We start from the raw sequence: 13,812 nt of genomic DNA on the forward strand, positions 1-13,812 counted from the left end.
ACACCCGCAAAAATGTGGATGTATGCTACACGAATGTTTTGTGTTTATATTCAAAGTTCATCCAAAAAGAAAGCTTGGTCGTGTCAACATAGTTTTGACCTTATCTCATTTAGTAATTATGTCTTTAAAGGTCGGGGAGGAGATTTCATTCTGATGCACCTTTTGTTAAATTAGTGTAACTTCTCTTTACAATCCGATAGCAACCACTTAGTTCGGCAGTTTCTCTTTAAAACGAAGAATATGAATCATCTGTGGAAGCTATAAAACACTAAAAACATCAGCCAATCCTCCGGGTGGACCCTGCGTGGAGTATTGGCTGGTTGTCACTCTCTTCCTGCTCTGCGTGCACCAGAGAGGTACGTGCATGATGGCTGAAGTCACAGACCGCAGCTCTTCTTCAGGTGATGCGCGTCCATGTGATTGGGAGGCGTGGCTTCGGGGTGAGCTCCGAGAGAAAGGTGCGTGTGTTTACTTTGGAAATCTGGCTGACTCTCACTGAGTTTTCCAAACCTCCTACCCTGCCTTTAAACATTATATTTGTGACATTATCTTTATAGACTTACATAGTTAAATCAGTGGTGGACAACAAGGAGCAACGCCTGTATTTATGGTGTAGTGGTTGTGAGGGAAACACAGGCGCTCTGCTGCCGCCTGTTGGATGTGTTCGATCAAAATGGCAGTAATGCTGTAAAGTGGCTTGTTGTAAGAAGACATAAGAAAATATCTAAAACGTGAAGAACTGTTTGTTTTTTCTTCCCCTGTACGAAAAATGATTAAAATGAGTAAAGTATTCTTTAACTACACGTAGAGAAAACAGCAAGAACCACACCGAGCTCAGTAATTTCAAACATTTCATTATTTTCTCCACATTAACTTCGAAACAACCTCATAAACCAAAGAGTAAGAAAGAGCATGCTTGGGCATGCAATGATGTCACAACATGATGATGCCACTGGGTGCGAAGTATAAAACATACAGTAGCAGTAGAGAGTTTCTTTTTATATCATTCATAAACTCGGGACGTTTGTCGGTATCCACTGAGAGTTAAAAGCTAGCGTTTATTTTACACTGCTCTCCAGGTCTCACGCAGCCTTGTCGTTGCTGGATAAGAGAGACGAAAAGGGAGAAACTCACAAACTTGACACCAGATTGAGCAGGCTAAACAAACATGCTGAAAAAAATCTCATCCGGCCCAAAAAAAAAAAAAAAAAAAAAAAAAGTGTCTGGAAATGACACCGTAAGAAACCCCGTTTTATCCCTTTTTGACTGATCCAAAAGGGAGAGAGAGAGAGAGAGAGAGAGAGAGAGACATAAACAGTGCATGCCATTTCAGGGTGAGAGGGGGAGGGGAGGTCTGAGTGTGTGGAGGGAGGTGAGGGAGGGGACGGGGCTTTTATTTTGAAGGTTACTTGTCTCCTCTTAGCCTGCCCACATGTGTGTGTGTGTGTGTGTGTGTGTGTGTGTGCGGGGTCTCATCTCGGGTCGTAAATAAACTGGAGACAAAATAATGAATAAATACGAGGCACTCAGCATTCTCTCTGTCTTGCAAACTGCAGAAAAGTAACAAACTTGAATAATAATGACACATACACATATATAGTAGAATTAGTGGTTATAACATAACAGTCTCAAGGCTGTACAAAGGGGCAAGGCTGAGTCCTCCTCAGTATGTCAGCAGTTAAATGTGTATCCTTAATTTTTCTTTTTTTTTTTTTTGCGTGCGAATGTGTGTTCGTTTCGACATAAAACTCCACTTTATAATAAACTGGAAGGACTGAATAATCAAACTTGAGTTAAATTCTGCTGATTTGGTCGGACGGTGATGGTGAAACGAAGACAGAACAGTGATGTTAAAGGGATAGAAATGCACTTTTTAAAACCTCACACAGCCTCATGCTATGGTTGTGTGTGTTTGTGTAGTGAAAAAAAACCCAAAAAGAACAAAAAGAAGAATGACGGAGCCCTTTAAAATGGATCTACTCTTGCAGCATAGTTCTGTATGTAGCGCATAGTGCGAATAGAGACTGGTGGATGGGGCTGGGGAAAGGGGTCAGGGTGGTGCGGGGTTTTAGGATGGAGCGCGTGTGCTCGTGGTTAGCATGTTTCTCATGGTAACCAGGGAACAAGGGAAGCTATACTCTGGTCTAGAACCGGTGGAAGAACGGGCAGGGATGGTCTGAGCCGTCTGCAGCCGGCGGTGCAGGTGCGTCCTGAACCAGCGAGCCACTTCAGAGCTGCACTCGACTGCCTTTCCTTCCCCTGTCGGTTGCAAGCTTAAAAACAAGCGTTTGAAAAGGTTCGGTGCTTTTGTAGAAACTGAAACGGGCGTCGAACAGAAGTGGAAAAGACAGACCAGTAGCAACAATAAGAAAGGCTCTGCTGTGTCCGTCACTCAGGCTGCGGGCTCCAGTCGAATAGGCAGAATGTCCATCTCAGTAAGTAATAATATAATATACCGTAGTTATCAATAAGTCTTAGTAGATCATACCTGTATAAGCTTAAATAAAGAAGTGAATGAAAAGAATGGCTACTCCAATATTGAGTAAAATGACCATAACCACCAGAATAGAGCTGGAGCCCTGGAAGGAGACGAGAAGAGAAGAGAGGCAGTTAGTCCAGTTATAACACAGTGAAGCTGATCAGTTGAGTGATCAATATCTACATTTTCTGGATTAAAGACTTAAATTTACAAGAAAAAGACGTCTTGAGATGTTGACCCATTTCTTCCCGTGTGTTTTTCACATGATTTCTTTCACACACAAGATTCTCAGAGGAAACATGATGTTTACTCTGGTAGAGTTTTGAGTTTGTAGCTCACACATTTCTGAATGCATGTCACAGATTATTTAGTATTTTTCATGTAAATCTTTTTTTTTTTTTCATTTTTTTCTTTAAGTTACAAAATCTCAAGGACCATCCTTCCTATTTTATATATATTTTATTTTTAATGTCAGAGAATAACGTTTTTTTTCTAGTCAACTAGCATTTTCCCCCATAAATGTATGACTTTTCTGGTAAATTTATGACGTCTATACCAAAATATTTGGTATAGACGTCAATTTGTTGTTTTTATTTCCTAAAGTTTGACTGAATGTTAGAGAACAACCATTATTTTAACTGCATCTCATGTTTTATCTCATATTCTGTTCTGTTCATTCACAACTGTAACATTCATGTTCCCATAAGTTTAGGACCTTTTTTAAATGGATATGACTCCTAGAGTCCAACGAATAACATATAACGTATATTGTTATATCTGACTCATGTCTCTCATGCACACACACTATTATCAGTTCTCCTCACACTTCTATCAGCTGATGTGTCATGTGACTCACTGAGTTTGATTTGAGGGTGAGATGCTCTCCTTCCTGCTCCAGAGTGATGGGCTGAGACTTTAGGGGTGGGGAGAGGGTGAGGTCTCTGTGCAGCGGCCACTCCTCCAGCTCCGCCCCCACATTCAGGTTGTCCAGCATCTGTACAGAGTCCATGGATCCCTCTCTGACGGGCCGGAGGCCCCGGGATCGCAGCCTGTTGTTCTTGGGGGCCGGCGACTCCTTGCCCAGCCCCCGAGACGCCTGTGAGTCCGGGCACTGGAGCCTCATGTCCACCGTGTAGTCATTCATCCTCTCCTCGTCCTGCTCCGTGAGGCGTGAGTGGGCGGGGCTCCACCTGAGGGTGCTCTCAGCAGTCCAGCCCCCGGTGAGGCCGTCTAGCCTTTGGTCGATTACAGCATGCTCGTTAAGCTTGTGGTTGGAGGGGTTGTGCTGCTTTGGATGGTGGTTGGAGTAGACATGCTCTCGAGGGTTGTAACTAGAAGACATGTGGTCCTTTGCATTGTGATTAGAGGAGATATAATCTTGGGACTTGTGATTGGAAGAAGCATGCTCAGAAGTCTTGTGATTGGACATGTTATGTTCCAAGGCCTTGTGATTGGATAAAATGTGCACCTGCGGCTTGTAGTTGGAAGAGGCATGCTCGCAGGCCTTGTGATTGGTGGAAGAATGATCCCATGTTTTGTGATTGGAGGACGAGTACTCTCTTAACTTGTGATTGGAAGAGGCATGCTTGGAGGGCTTTTGGTTGGATACAGAGTGCTCCCACGCTCTGTAGGAGGAGGCGTGCTCCCGCTGCTTGTGATTGGACGTGGGTTTGTCCCGCGGTTTGTGGTTGGACACGGGGGCCATCTCGTGGCCGTTGATCTGGCCCTCCTGCTCCTCCAGCAGGGAGGGCGTGGTGGAGCGGCTGCTGCCCCCTCGGTCCGGATACATGTCATCGGTCCAATTGTTAGCCCCTCCTCTCGGCAGATCCACGCCCCGCCCCTCCACCAGCACCTGTATCTCAGCCCCGCCCTGATCGTCCACGGCGCTCTGCCGCATGAAGCAGGCGTTTCTGGGGCGATGGCCGTGTTTGAGCGGGCTGTGGGGGGGCGAGGTGGGTACGCTCAGCACAGGGCTCAGATCAGGTGTTATCACAGGCGGCGTGGTGTCCGGAGTGCATAGCTCCGGACTGTCTGTTCCCGTGGAGATGACCTCGTGGTCTTTGTCCTTGGCGTCTTGGTGTTTGGGCCGCTGACACTCGAGCCCTGTGAACACAGGAGGAGAGCAGCACCAGTGATTTGGCAGCAGTCCACAGCAAAGTGTGAGCGCGACGAGAAGAGAAACCAACCGAACCTCAGGCTCACAGAGGATTAATGCAGGGAATATAATTTGAATCCTGGCAGGCTAATCCTGAGTAGTTTGCTGTTTATTATGAGATCAAAATGTATAACACAGTACAGCAAATCCATGTATTTTATTAATCTACAGATCAGAATCTTCTGTAGGTTTTACTGTGTGAGTGCAGTCCCCCTGTTTAGTCACGACTCATGACTAATTGTAACAAAGCAGGTCTCTGTGGGGAAATTAAAAAAAGGCCGAGTACAATGGGAGCAGTGAAGCTGAGAATAAACAGTTTAAAGTTTGCAGGCTGGACAGCAAACCGTGGAACTGATTCAAAGGTAGTGACTGTATTTTAACTTGATGGATTATTTTACCCCAAAAATAAATCAAAACTGCAGAAATGGATCTTTTCATCTAGAGAAAACTTCAAGTTAATAAAGTTTCCAAAGGAATCCACTTTCTACAGTCTGATGCTAGTTTACTGGAGTCTTCACTACCGTTCATTGCTATTTTTCTCCATTAATATTGATGTATAGTTCTTTACATCTGACACAGATTGAACTCAGGTTTGAAATCTGTAGGTTTGCCTTAAACAGTCTGAACAGTCTGCTACGTCAGAACACAGTTTAGGTTTAGCCATGACAGCCACAGTCAGTGCTGCTGGGCTCTCATTCAGTACTTTATATATATTTGTATGAAATTTCAGCGCCTGTTGTGTACTCACCGTTGCCGTAGATATTAAACGAAGGTGAGAGCTCTTTGGCAGCTATCCGAGCCAGTCGACACTCCTCCCTGGCTTTCTGTGCCACGCCCTCAGCTGCCTCCGCCTTCCCACGAGCGTGGCTCATCCTGAACACGGCAGGTAGAAACACATTCTTTACTGGTTAATGGTCATGTTGTTTGTGACAGCCTGGATTTCAGTCTGTAATAAATGTCTCTGCATCATGATGAATGGGTTTGTTTGTAAAATCTAAATCACGTGTGTGTGTTACCTCGACATGGCGATCTCTGCTTTCTGCTTGGCGATGTCTGCGGCCTTCTCAGCAGCTTCCACGGCCCGATCTACCTTCTCCCGGATTTTGCTGGCCCTCAGTGGGATCAGATTCTTGCGTTTTCCGCTCACCAACACATTCTGCTTGTACTTCCCTTCCTCTTTGGTGCCATCGGGGAATGTGGTGCAGCCATACCCATGCCTCTTGTTTCCCGCCCATTCGCCTGCGTAATGCAGGCCGTCCGAGCGCCTGCTCACGCCCCAGCCGGCCCTCTGGTCGCTCCGCCACTCTCCGGCGTACATTTCGGTGACGGTGGCATCCACTGGGGCACCCTGCTCGCTCTCGCTGGCGTTGGAGTGGATGTCAGATGCGGCAGAGCTGACAGTACTCATGCCAGCCTCGCTGCAGAATGAGCTCTGCTTGCTGAGCTGACTGGCCAGAGAACTTTTAGACTCGGAGCGCCGCAGCTTCAGGCCGCTCAGGATGGACTGCCGGAAGCGGCCTTTTCTCTTCCTCTGACGCTCAGCCTCACTCGGAGCTGTCAGAGCAAACCCACCTCGGCCCACCGGGCTTCCCGCCAGCCCAGCCACCACACTGTCAGTAGGCGTGGTGGCAACGCCGTCCTCGAGCACAGCCGGAGGGCCGTGGCTATGCTCGGAGCGGAGAGAGTTTATGGATGTTCGCAGAGGGAAAAGGATGACAGCCGCCATGCCGTACGGTACACTCTGCCGCACGCCATAGCCATGACGCATCCCTCCCAGCCACTGGCCTTGGTAGGTTCCTGAAAGATGGACAGAGACACAGGAAGACTTCAGCATTGTGCACTACATTAGCAGACGCATTAGCTGAATGTTCAAGCAGCAAACTTTGGGACTGAGTTGTGAAACTAATGTGGAAGTCCTAAAAAAATAGTTCCTCGAGTGTCCACTAGAGGCGGGATCCAAAAACGAGTCCATCCCCATAGCCCCCCTGGTAGACGTAAATATTTTAAATTCAGACTTTCTCTGTCTGCACCCTGTGTGGAGAACAGCACATTGAAACAAACCACACTTCCCAGAAACCCGACACTTCACCTCTCAGTCTGACCACCTTGGGGATTTGAAGGGAGGATGGTGAGCGTCAGATGTTCACCTGCAGCCTGCAGCAGACCTGCTGTGTTTGAAGGTTTCTCCTGGGAGGTCTGGGCCTTAATCGGAGTTGATGTTTTGTTTTAAATCAAATGAAATGAAGAGAAGGACGCGACATGGAACCTCTTTAGGTTTGTCTATTTAATCTACCAGATCCGGCATTAAGGGAAATACTGAAGTCTGGCTTGTTCTTGCACTGTACATATGTGCTTTTCCTGCAGTCTGAGAAATGCCAAACGTCTGCTGTTACTCTGGGTTATTTCTCTGCCAACATGCCTCCATTCGGCACTGTAATATTTTGAAGATTGTATTTCTGGCATTCTGTAGAGATCACACGAAGACAGATAAACACATGTTTCTTCTGTATGAACATTAAAGAACATTCATTGGAGTTTCTTTTTCCATTTGAGAAGAAACTGTTTTTGATGATGGCCGGATGCAAATTAGTACACAGATCTCCAGTGAGTGAAAAGTTCTGCACAAATTAAATCTTCCAACCTGGTGGCTGCACTAGAGGACCATGAGACATGCTGTAAAGTTGGACATTTCTACATGGAGGTCTGTGGGGACTGACTTACTTTTGGTAGGCAAGGGGCAGAGGACTGATGCACAGTATTGCCAATTTTGTTTAACTCTCTTTGAATACTGATGTGGACAAATACATCTTTATCTCCAATAATATTGTGTTGACATGAATGGGAAAAGAATATTTATATAACTCACTTGTAATGATGTTAAACCTATGTTAACCTCTTCAAGTGACAGACAGGCAAACTGCTCACATACCTTAGCCCCACCTCTTTGCCTGTATTTGGATTAACTGAGAATTTAGGTGTACTTGCAACATGGCAACAGTTGGCTCTAGAAACCTGTGGGTAACAGGCTGTTTATTATAAATATATACACAGTGCATCCGGAAAGTATTCACAGCGCTTCACTTTTTCCACATTTTGTCATGTTACAGCCTCATTTCAAATTGTATAAAATTAATCTCTTACCTCAAAATTCTACACACAATAACCCATTATAACAATATGGAATTTTTTTTTTTTTTTTTACATTTTTTGAATTTATTAAAAATAGAAAACTAGGAAATCACATTTACATAAGTATTCACAGCCTTTGCAATTAAGCTCAAAATTGAGCTCAGGTGCATCCTTTTTTCCACTGATCTTCCTTGAGATGTTTCTACAGCTTATTTGGAGTCCACCTGCGCTAAATTAAGTTCATTGGACATGATTTGGAAAGGCACACGCCTGTCTATATAAGGTCCCACAGTTGACCGTGCATGTCAGAGCACAAACACCAAGCATGAAGTCAAAGGAATTGTCTGTTGACCTGCGAGACAGGATCGTCTTGAGGCACAAATCTGGGGAAGGACACAGAAAAATTTCTGCTGCTTTGAAGGTCCCAATGAACACAGTGGCCTCCATTATTCATAAATGGAAGACGTTTGGAACCCCCAGGACTCCTCCTAGACCTGGCCAGCCTTCTAAACTGAGCGATCGGGGGAGAAGGGCCTTAGTCAGGGAGGTGACCAAGAACCCGACGGTCACTCTGTCAGAGCGTCCAGCGTTCTTCTGTGGAGAGAGGGCAGCCTTCCAGAAGGACAACCATCTCTGCAGCAATCCACCAATCAGGCCTGTATGGTAGAGTGGCCAGACGAAAGCCACTCCTTAGTAAAACAAACATGGCAGCCCGTCTGGAATTTGCCAAAAGGCACCTGAATGACTCTCAGACCATGAGAAACAAAATTCTCTGATCTGATGAGACAAAGAGACAACGACCCGAAGCACACAGCCAAGATCTCAAAGGATTGGCTTCAGAACCACTCTGTGAATGTCCTGGACTGGCCCAGCTGGAGCCTAGACTTGAATCCGATTAAACATCTCTGGATAGACCTGAAAATGGCTGTGCACAGACGTCTCCCATCCAACCGGATGGAGCTTGAGAATTACTGCAAAGAAGAATGGGCAAAACTGCCTAAAGATAGGTGTGCTAAGCTTGTGGCATCATATTGAAAAAGACTTGAGGCTGTAATTGCTGCCAAAGGTGGATCAACAAAGTATTAAGCAAAGGCTGTGAATACTTATGTAAACGTGATTTCTTAGTTTTCTATTTTTAATCAATTCAAAAAATGTCGAAACATTTTTTGTAACATTGCCCTAATGGGGGATTGTGTGTAGAATTTTTAGGTAAGATATTAATTTAATACAATTTGGAATAAGGGCAAAGAACATGACAAAATGTGGAAAAAGTAAAGCGCTGCGAGTACAGATGCACTGTAATAGATTTACAATCTGTTGTCTGCTCTAAACTGTAAACTCTGGCTAGTTGCTTAACATGGCTTTTTTCTTAATCCCCATCTATAATGTACTAGAAGCTGTTTAAAGCCTCCAAAAATCCTCAATATAAAGATTACCGTGTCCCAGTGTAAGCCCATCCTGTCCCAGTGCAAGCCCATCCTGTCCCAGTGCTAAACAGCATTTCTAACGTGACCAGATGCTGTTTTTGCCGTTAGTGTACAAGAAACCACTTTTTACACAGTCAGAGTTTAAAGGTCGGGTAGGAGATTTCATTCTGATGCACTTTTTGTTAAATTAGTGTAACTTCTCTTTACAATCCGATAGCAACCAGATTAGTTCGGCAGTTTCACTTTAAAACGAAGAATATGAATCATCTGTGGAAGCTATAAAACACTAAAAACATCAGCCAATCCTCCGGGTGGACCCTGCACGGAGGATTGGCTGGTTGTCACTCTCTTCCATGCAGGATGGCCGAAGTCACAGACTGGTTGGGAGGCGTGGCTTCGGGGTGAGCTCCGAGAGAAAGGGGCGTGTGTTTACTTTCGAAATCTGGCTGACTCTCACTGAGTTTTCCAAATCTCCTACCCTACCTTTAACTGGTTAATGAACCAGAATGTAGACAACTGAGCTGCTTTACCTTCTGTAGATGCTTTTAAGCTGTAAGTAGACATTATGTATTTTGTTTACTTTACATTACTTCATAATGTGATTTAATAAGGAAACGGTTAAGTTGATGACAGCAGCCGTGTCGAGTCCTGAGGTAAACCTCAGTGTCCGGAGCTGTCCGTGGTGCTGAAACCAAACCACAGCGCTCTCTTACTCTGTGTGTGTGTGTGTGTGTGTGTGTGTGTGTGTGTGTGTGTGTGTTTAATGGAGGAAACCTGCACATTTATTGGGTTGTGGAAAATGTGTCAGCTCGTGCGTGCTATATTCATCTGTCGGCGGTCATCCACGTGAGAGGAGGAAGCGAGAGTGAGAGAGGAGCCGAGCTGTCGCGTGACGCAGTCTATTTTTTCTCTCTCTCTCTCTCTCTCTCTCTCTCTCTCTCTCTCTCTCTCTCTCTCTCTCTCTCTCTCTCTCTCTCTCTCTCTCTCTCTCTCTCTCTCTCTCTCTCTCTCTCTCTCTCTCTCTCTCTCTCTCTCTCTCTCTCGTCACCATCTTTGTTTTTTAATTTGTTGTTAAAACAGCATGTGGAAGTAGCTTGGTTAAAAATGGACTCCTACACCTTCAATGCAGACAGCACCGTGTTTTCATTCCGCTTGCATCGCTTCTATTGACCTCGCGCTCCATCATCCGGGACCTCCTCGGAGGCGGTGGCGGCGGCGGCATCGGTTATCAAACGGCCTACATTTACAGTCAGCAGGGGGTGGGGGGTTAAAAAAAACTGACACAAGCAGACAGCCAATCAGAGTGCAGAAAAGCTGGTCTCTAGTGACACGCTGACCTGCTGTCTCCACGTTACCATGGAGACTTTACATCACAGAGAAGAGATGCAGCGGGGGGGGGGGGGGGGGGGGGGGGGGGGGGGGGGGGGGGGGGTCTGTGAGTCCAAACAGAATTCAGCATAAAGTCTAATATTAGACGCTTGACCTCTTTTTAAAGCCTGTTTGTATTTTCTAAAGATGGAGGTGGTGGCGTGGAGCTCCGGCTACAGCCTCATCACACACCTCCTGCTCCTCCCAGGATGTGGACTGATCAGGAGATGATGAGACACGTGGGAAAAGCCCTTTACCTTTTCAAAAAACGAGGGAACATCTGTGTCCTTTTAGCTACTTTGCATCTTTTTTGTAGTCATACTTCGGCTGTTTTCCATCTCTGTGTTCTAGTTATCATATTTTGTGTCTTTGTGCGTTTCTTGTGTTCTCTTTGAGGTCGTTTGGTTTCTCTGTTTTTAAGTGAAGTTGAACTTTCAGGTTTAAGAGAGTCTGCCGCCTAAAGCCTCAACACTCTGGCCCCCTGACCCGTTGGGCTCCGTGCTGCTGAGGCCTCTCCGGTGACATTCTTGTGCATGTGTATGTGACCTAAATGTTATTTATGTAGCCTGCGCTGGAGATGTGTAACAGTGGGGTTCCAGCAGCAGTGAGCAGTGAGGTGGAGGAGTGAAGTGCTGTCCTTACCGCCGTCAGAGTAGGTTTCAGTGCCGTATCCGTCCTGCAGCCCGTTGCTCCACGTCCCCTCGTAACGGGCACCACTGGCCGTGCTCTCCAGCTGCCCGTAGCGACCTTTGAACCCCTGTGTCCACTCCCCTCTGTACTCCCAGCGGCCCTTGCTCTCCACACCGATGCCATGCCGCTTGCCCTGCGCCCAGGTGCCCTGGTAGCTATTCCCACTGGGCCACGTGTACACACCCAGGACCTCGAAGCCGTGGCTCCAGGCCCCTGCGTACTCGCCCTGACCCTGTGGTCCCGTGCAGACTCCCCGTCCGTGGGCCTTACCCTGTTCCCACCCCCCGCAGTACGACCCCCCATCATCAAAGTCAAACCTGCCTCCAGTGGACATGCATGAAACAGGTTTAGGCAAATCCTTAGAACGTCAAGAAAAAGAAAAATCAAGGGCCCGGTTCACTCAGAAGGAGCGAGGAGGGAGGAGGCCTCGGTTGAATCAGGTAGCATGGAGGTGCAGGGCCTCGACTCTCCCTCTCCTCTTAGTTTAGGACATAAAACGCCAGCTCCTCACTTGGAAATCAGCAGGATGCAGCACGAACAGCATCGCCTCACGACGGAGGAGCAATCCAAGCCTCAGTGACGGGTCTGGAGTGACGAACACAGCTGCCGTGCATGCTGCTTCCCATGGGCATGCAGGCTCAGAGTGCTTCTCATCCTCCTCCTCCTCCTCCTCCTCCACCTTCCTGCTCCACGCAGGCCCGTCGCCTCAACCGTGCAGCGGGCTCTCCAGACAAGCGAGGCCTAGGCTTTTCAGGCAGTCCCACGGGCCCACAGAGCAGCAGCGGTGACTGAGCTCGACTCAATCAGACGTTAGAGCATCCCCACATCCCAGCCGCACACAGAGACGACACAGCACAGGGAGGCTGCTGCACCCGTACGCCATTAAAACCTGGAAACAAGCAATCCAAAGAGACATCCAAAAAAACCACACGCCTCGGCAGACATAACGGAGTGTGAATATCTCTCCGGCTCCTTTTCCTCCCTCTTCCCTCCTCTCTGCTCGGCTGTGATCTGAATCCTGAGGATGAGGATGCAAAAAGCAGAGGCAGAAATTATTCCTCTCTTTCCCCCTTTGTCCTCTCCATGTCGGTGCACATCTATATCTGGATTGTTGTTATATATCCCAATTCCACCAAGTCATCTGTCCTCTCTTGTTTTTCGGCCTCTCTCTCTCTCTCTCTCTCTAAAATCTGCTCATTACAGGACTGTTCCACCCCAGCCAATACCCCTCCCCCACACACACACACGCACACGCACACACACCGAACACACACTCCTTCTCGCGGCTCTTAAAGAGATAGAGACGAAGGATAGTGCGAATAGCTGCATGCACAGAGATCCGTCCCTGTGGGGATGCAGCCTGCTCGCTCCTCCTAATTATCCAGCCTGGTTTCACTCTCTCCCTCCTCCCACACTGAAATCTGGTCAGTCAGCAATCTGTTTCCCTGATAACTGGAGGTTTATGCACTCATTGATCGTGGGCCGCGCTCTCCCCGCCTAATTGCTGTTAGTCTTTTTCACTGTCATCTCCAAGGCGAGCCAACTCACTGTCTGTCACTCACTGAAGGAGCGCAGAGACCCAGACTGACCCCCCTGAAACAGCAGGGAGGCCACAGAGTCCTATCTGTCTATAAAAAACACTGGACAGGAACTTCCCCGCAACCCGGCCACTGGTAATTATGTTTCTAATCAATGACCGGAGCATGACGGTATTGGAAATCTTTGTGCACGAACATATGATGAGCTGACCAGCAGGAAAACCCTTGGTCTTATTAAAAAAAAAAAAAAATCTTGCACACAAACAAATCTTACTCATAGAAACATGATGCACGAGAAATTAATCTACAAAAAAACAACAAAACAATGTTACGAACATATAAACACCAAAAACAGAAATCCTGTTTTAATATAAATAAATGTACATGCTACATATTTCAGTACTATAGGCTGCATTTATTTTAATATATTAAATAAAGATAATGACGTATGTTTCAGAAAATATGTCTAACTGAAGATAAGGAGGTTACAAATAATTTGTTTGTTGTTTATATAAATTGTTTTACTATTATTTGTAATTTTATGTTTACAGATTTATTGTATATTCACATTTGTCATTTATTTAACGTTAATTATTAATTTATGATTTTTTTTAGCATGTTGTACCTCTTTCCCTGGACTAAGCTGGATATTGCTGGGGACAGAATTACAATTTTATCATTCAGCACAGTAAGGACAGAATTAAAGCGTAAACACAAATCGAAAAATCGTAAAAATGAACATTTTCTGTTTAACCTTTGTATGTTAACATGTTTTCTTTTTTAATGTAATCCTGGATAAACTGACCCGAGTGTCCATGAAGCTCTTTTCTCCCCGACAACAAAGAGAACAAAGCTGTGATACAACTTAACATCCAAAAGACTGAAATGAGGCAGAAAAACATCCTCAGGGTTTCAGAGCAGACGCTTTTCTGCTCATTCAGAAATAAATGGTGAATACAGGAAGGCCTGAATCACTCTGCACAGTGCGTTTATATGTATTTAATTATTAACTTTGGCATTTATTTA

The 13,812-nt window shown here is 46.1% G+C and overlaps 1 protein-coding gene across 1 annotated transcript; it reads right to left on the reverse strand.

Moving 5' to 3' along the window:
* Positions 1 to 1,251: 1,251 nt before the first annotated feature.
* Positions 1,252 to 11,582, reverse strand: LOC114432880 (junctophilin-3-like). The gene is made up of 5 exons (XM_028400957.1): positions 11,201 to 11,582; positions 5,651 to 6,431; positions 5,383 to 5,507; positions 3,336 to 4,582; positions 1,252 to 2,579 (listed from the first exon to the last, which is right to left on the reverse strand). The coding sequence occupies exons 1-5, from the start codon at positions 11,580 to 11,582 to the stop codon at positions 2,499 to 2,501; spliced, it is 2,616 nt and encodes an 871-aa protein (XP_028256758.1). The 3' UTR covers positions 1,252 to 2,498.
* Between the last annotated feature and the right edge of the window lie 2,230 nt (positions 11,583 to 13,812).

The sequence above is a fragment of the Parambassis ranga genome, chromosome 3, assembly GCF_900634625.1.
Source record: "Parambassis ranga chromosome 3, fParRan2.1, whole genome shotgun sequence".
Taxonomy (NCBI): Eukaryota; Metazoa; Chordata; class Actinopteri; family Ambassidae; genus Parambassis; species Parambassis ranga.

What these genes read in the sequence shown, in the direction of transcription:
- LOC114432880 (XM_028400957.1), bottom strand. Translation starts at nt 11,582, where the DNA reads ATGTCCACTGGAGGCAGGTTTGACTTTGATGATGGGGGGTCGTACTGC. An exon ending in TGAAACCTACTCTGACGGCG is followed by an intron (nt 6,432 to 11,200) that starts GTAAGGACAGCA and finishes TCCATCTTTCAG; the next exon opens with GAACCTACCAAGGCCAGTGG. An exon ending in TCACCCTCAAATCAAACTCA is followed by an intron (nt 2,580 to 3,335) that starts GTGAGTCACATG and finishes GTCTCCTTCCAG; the next exon opens with GGCTCCAGCTCTATTCTGGT.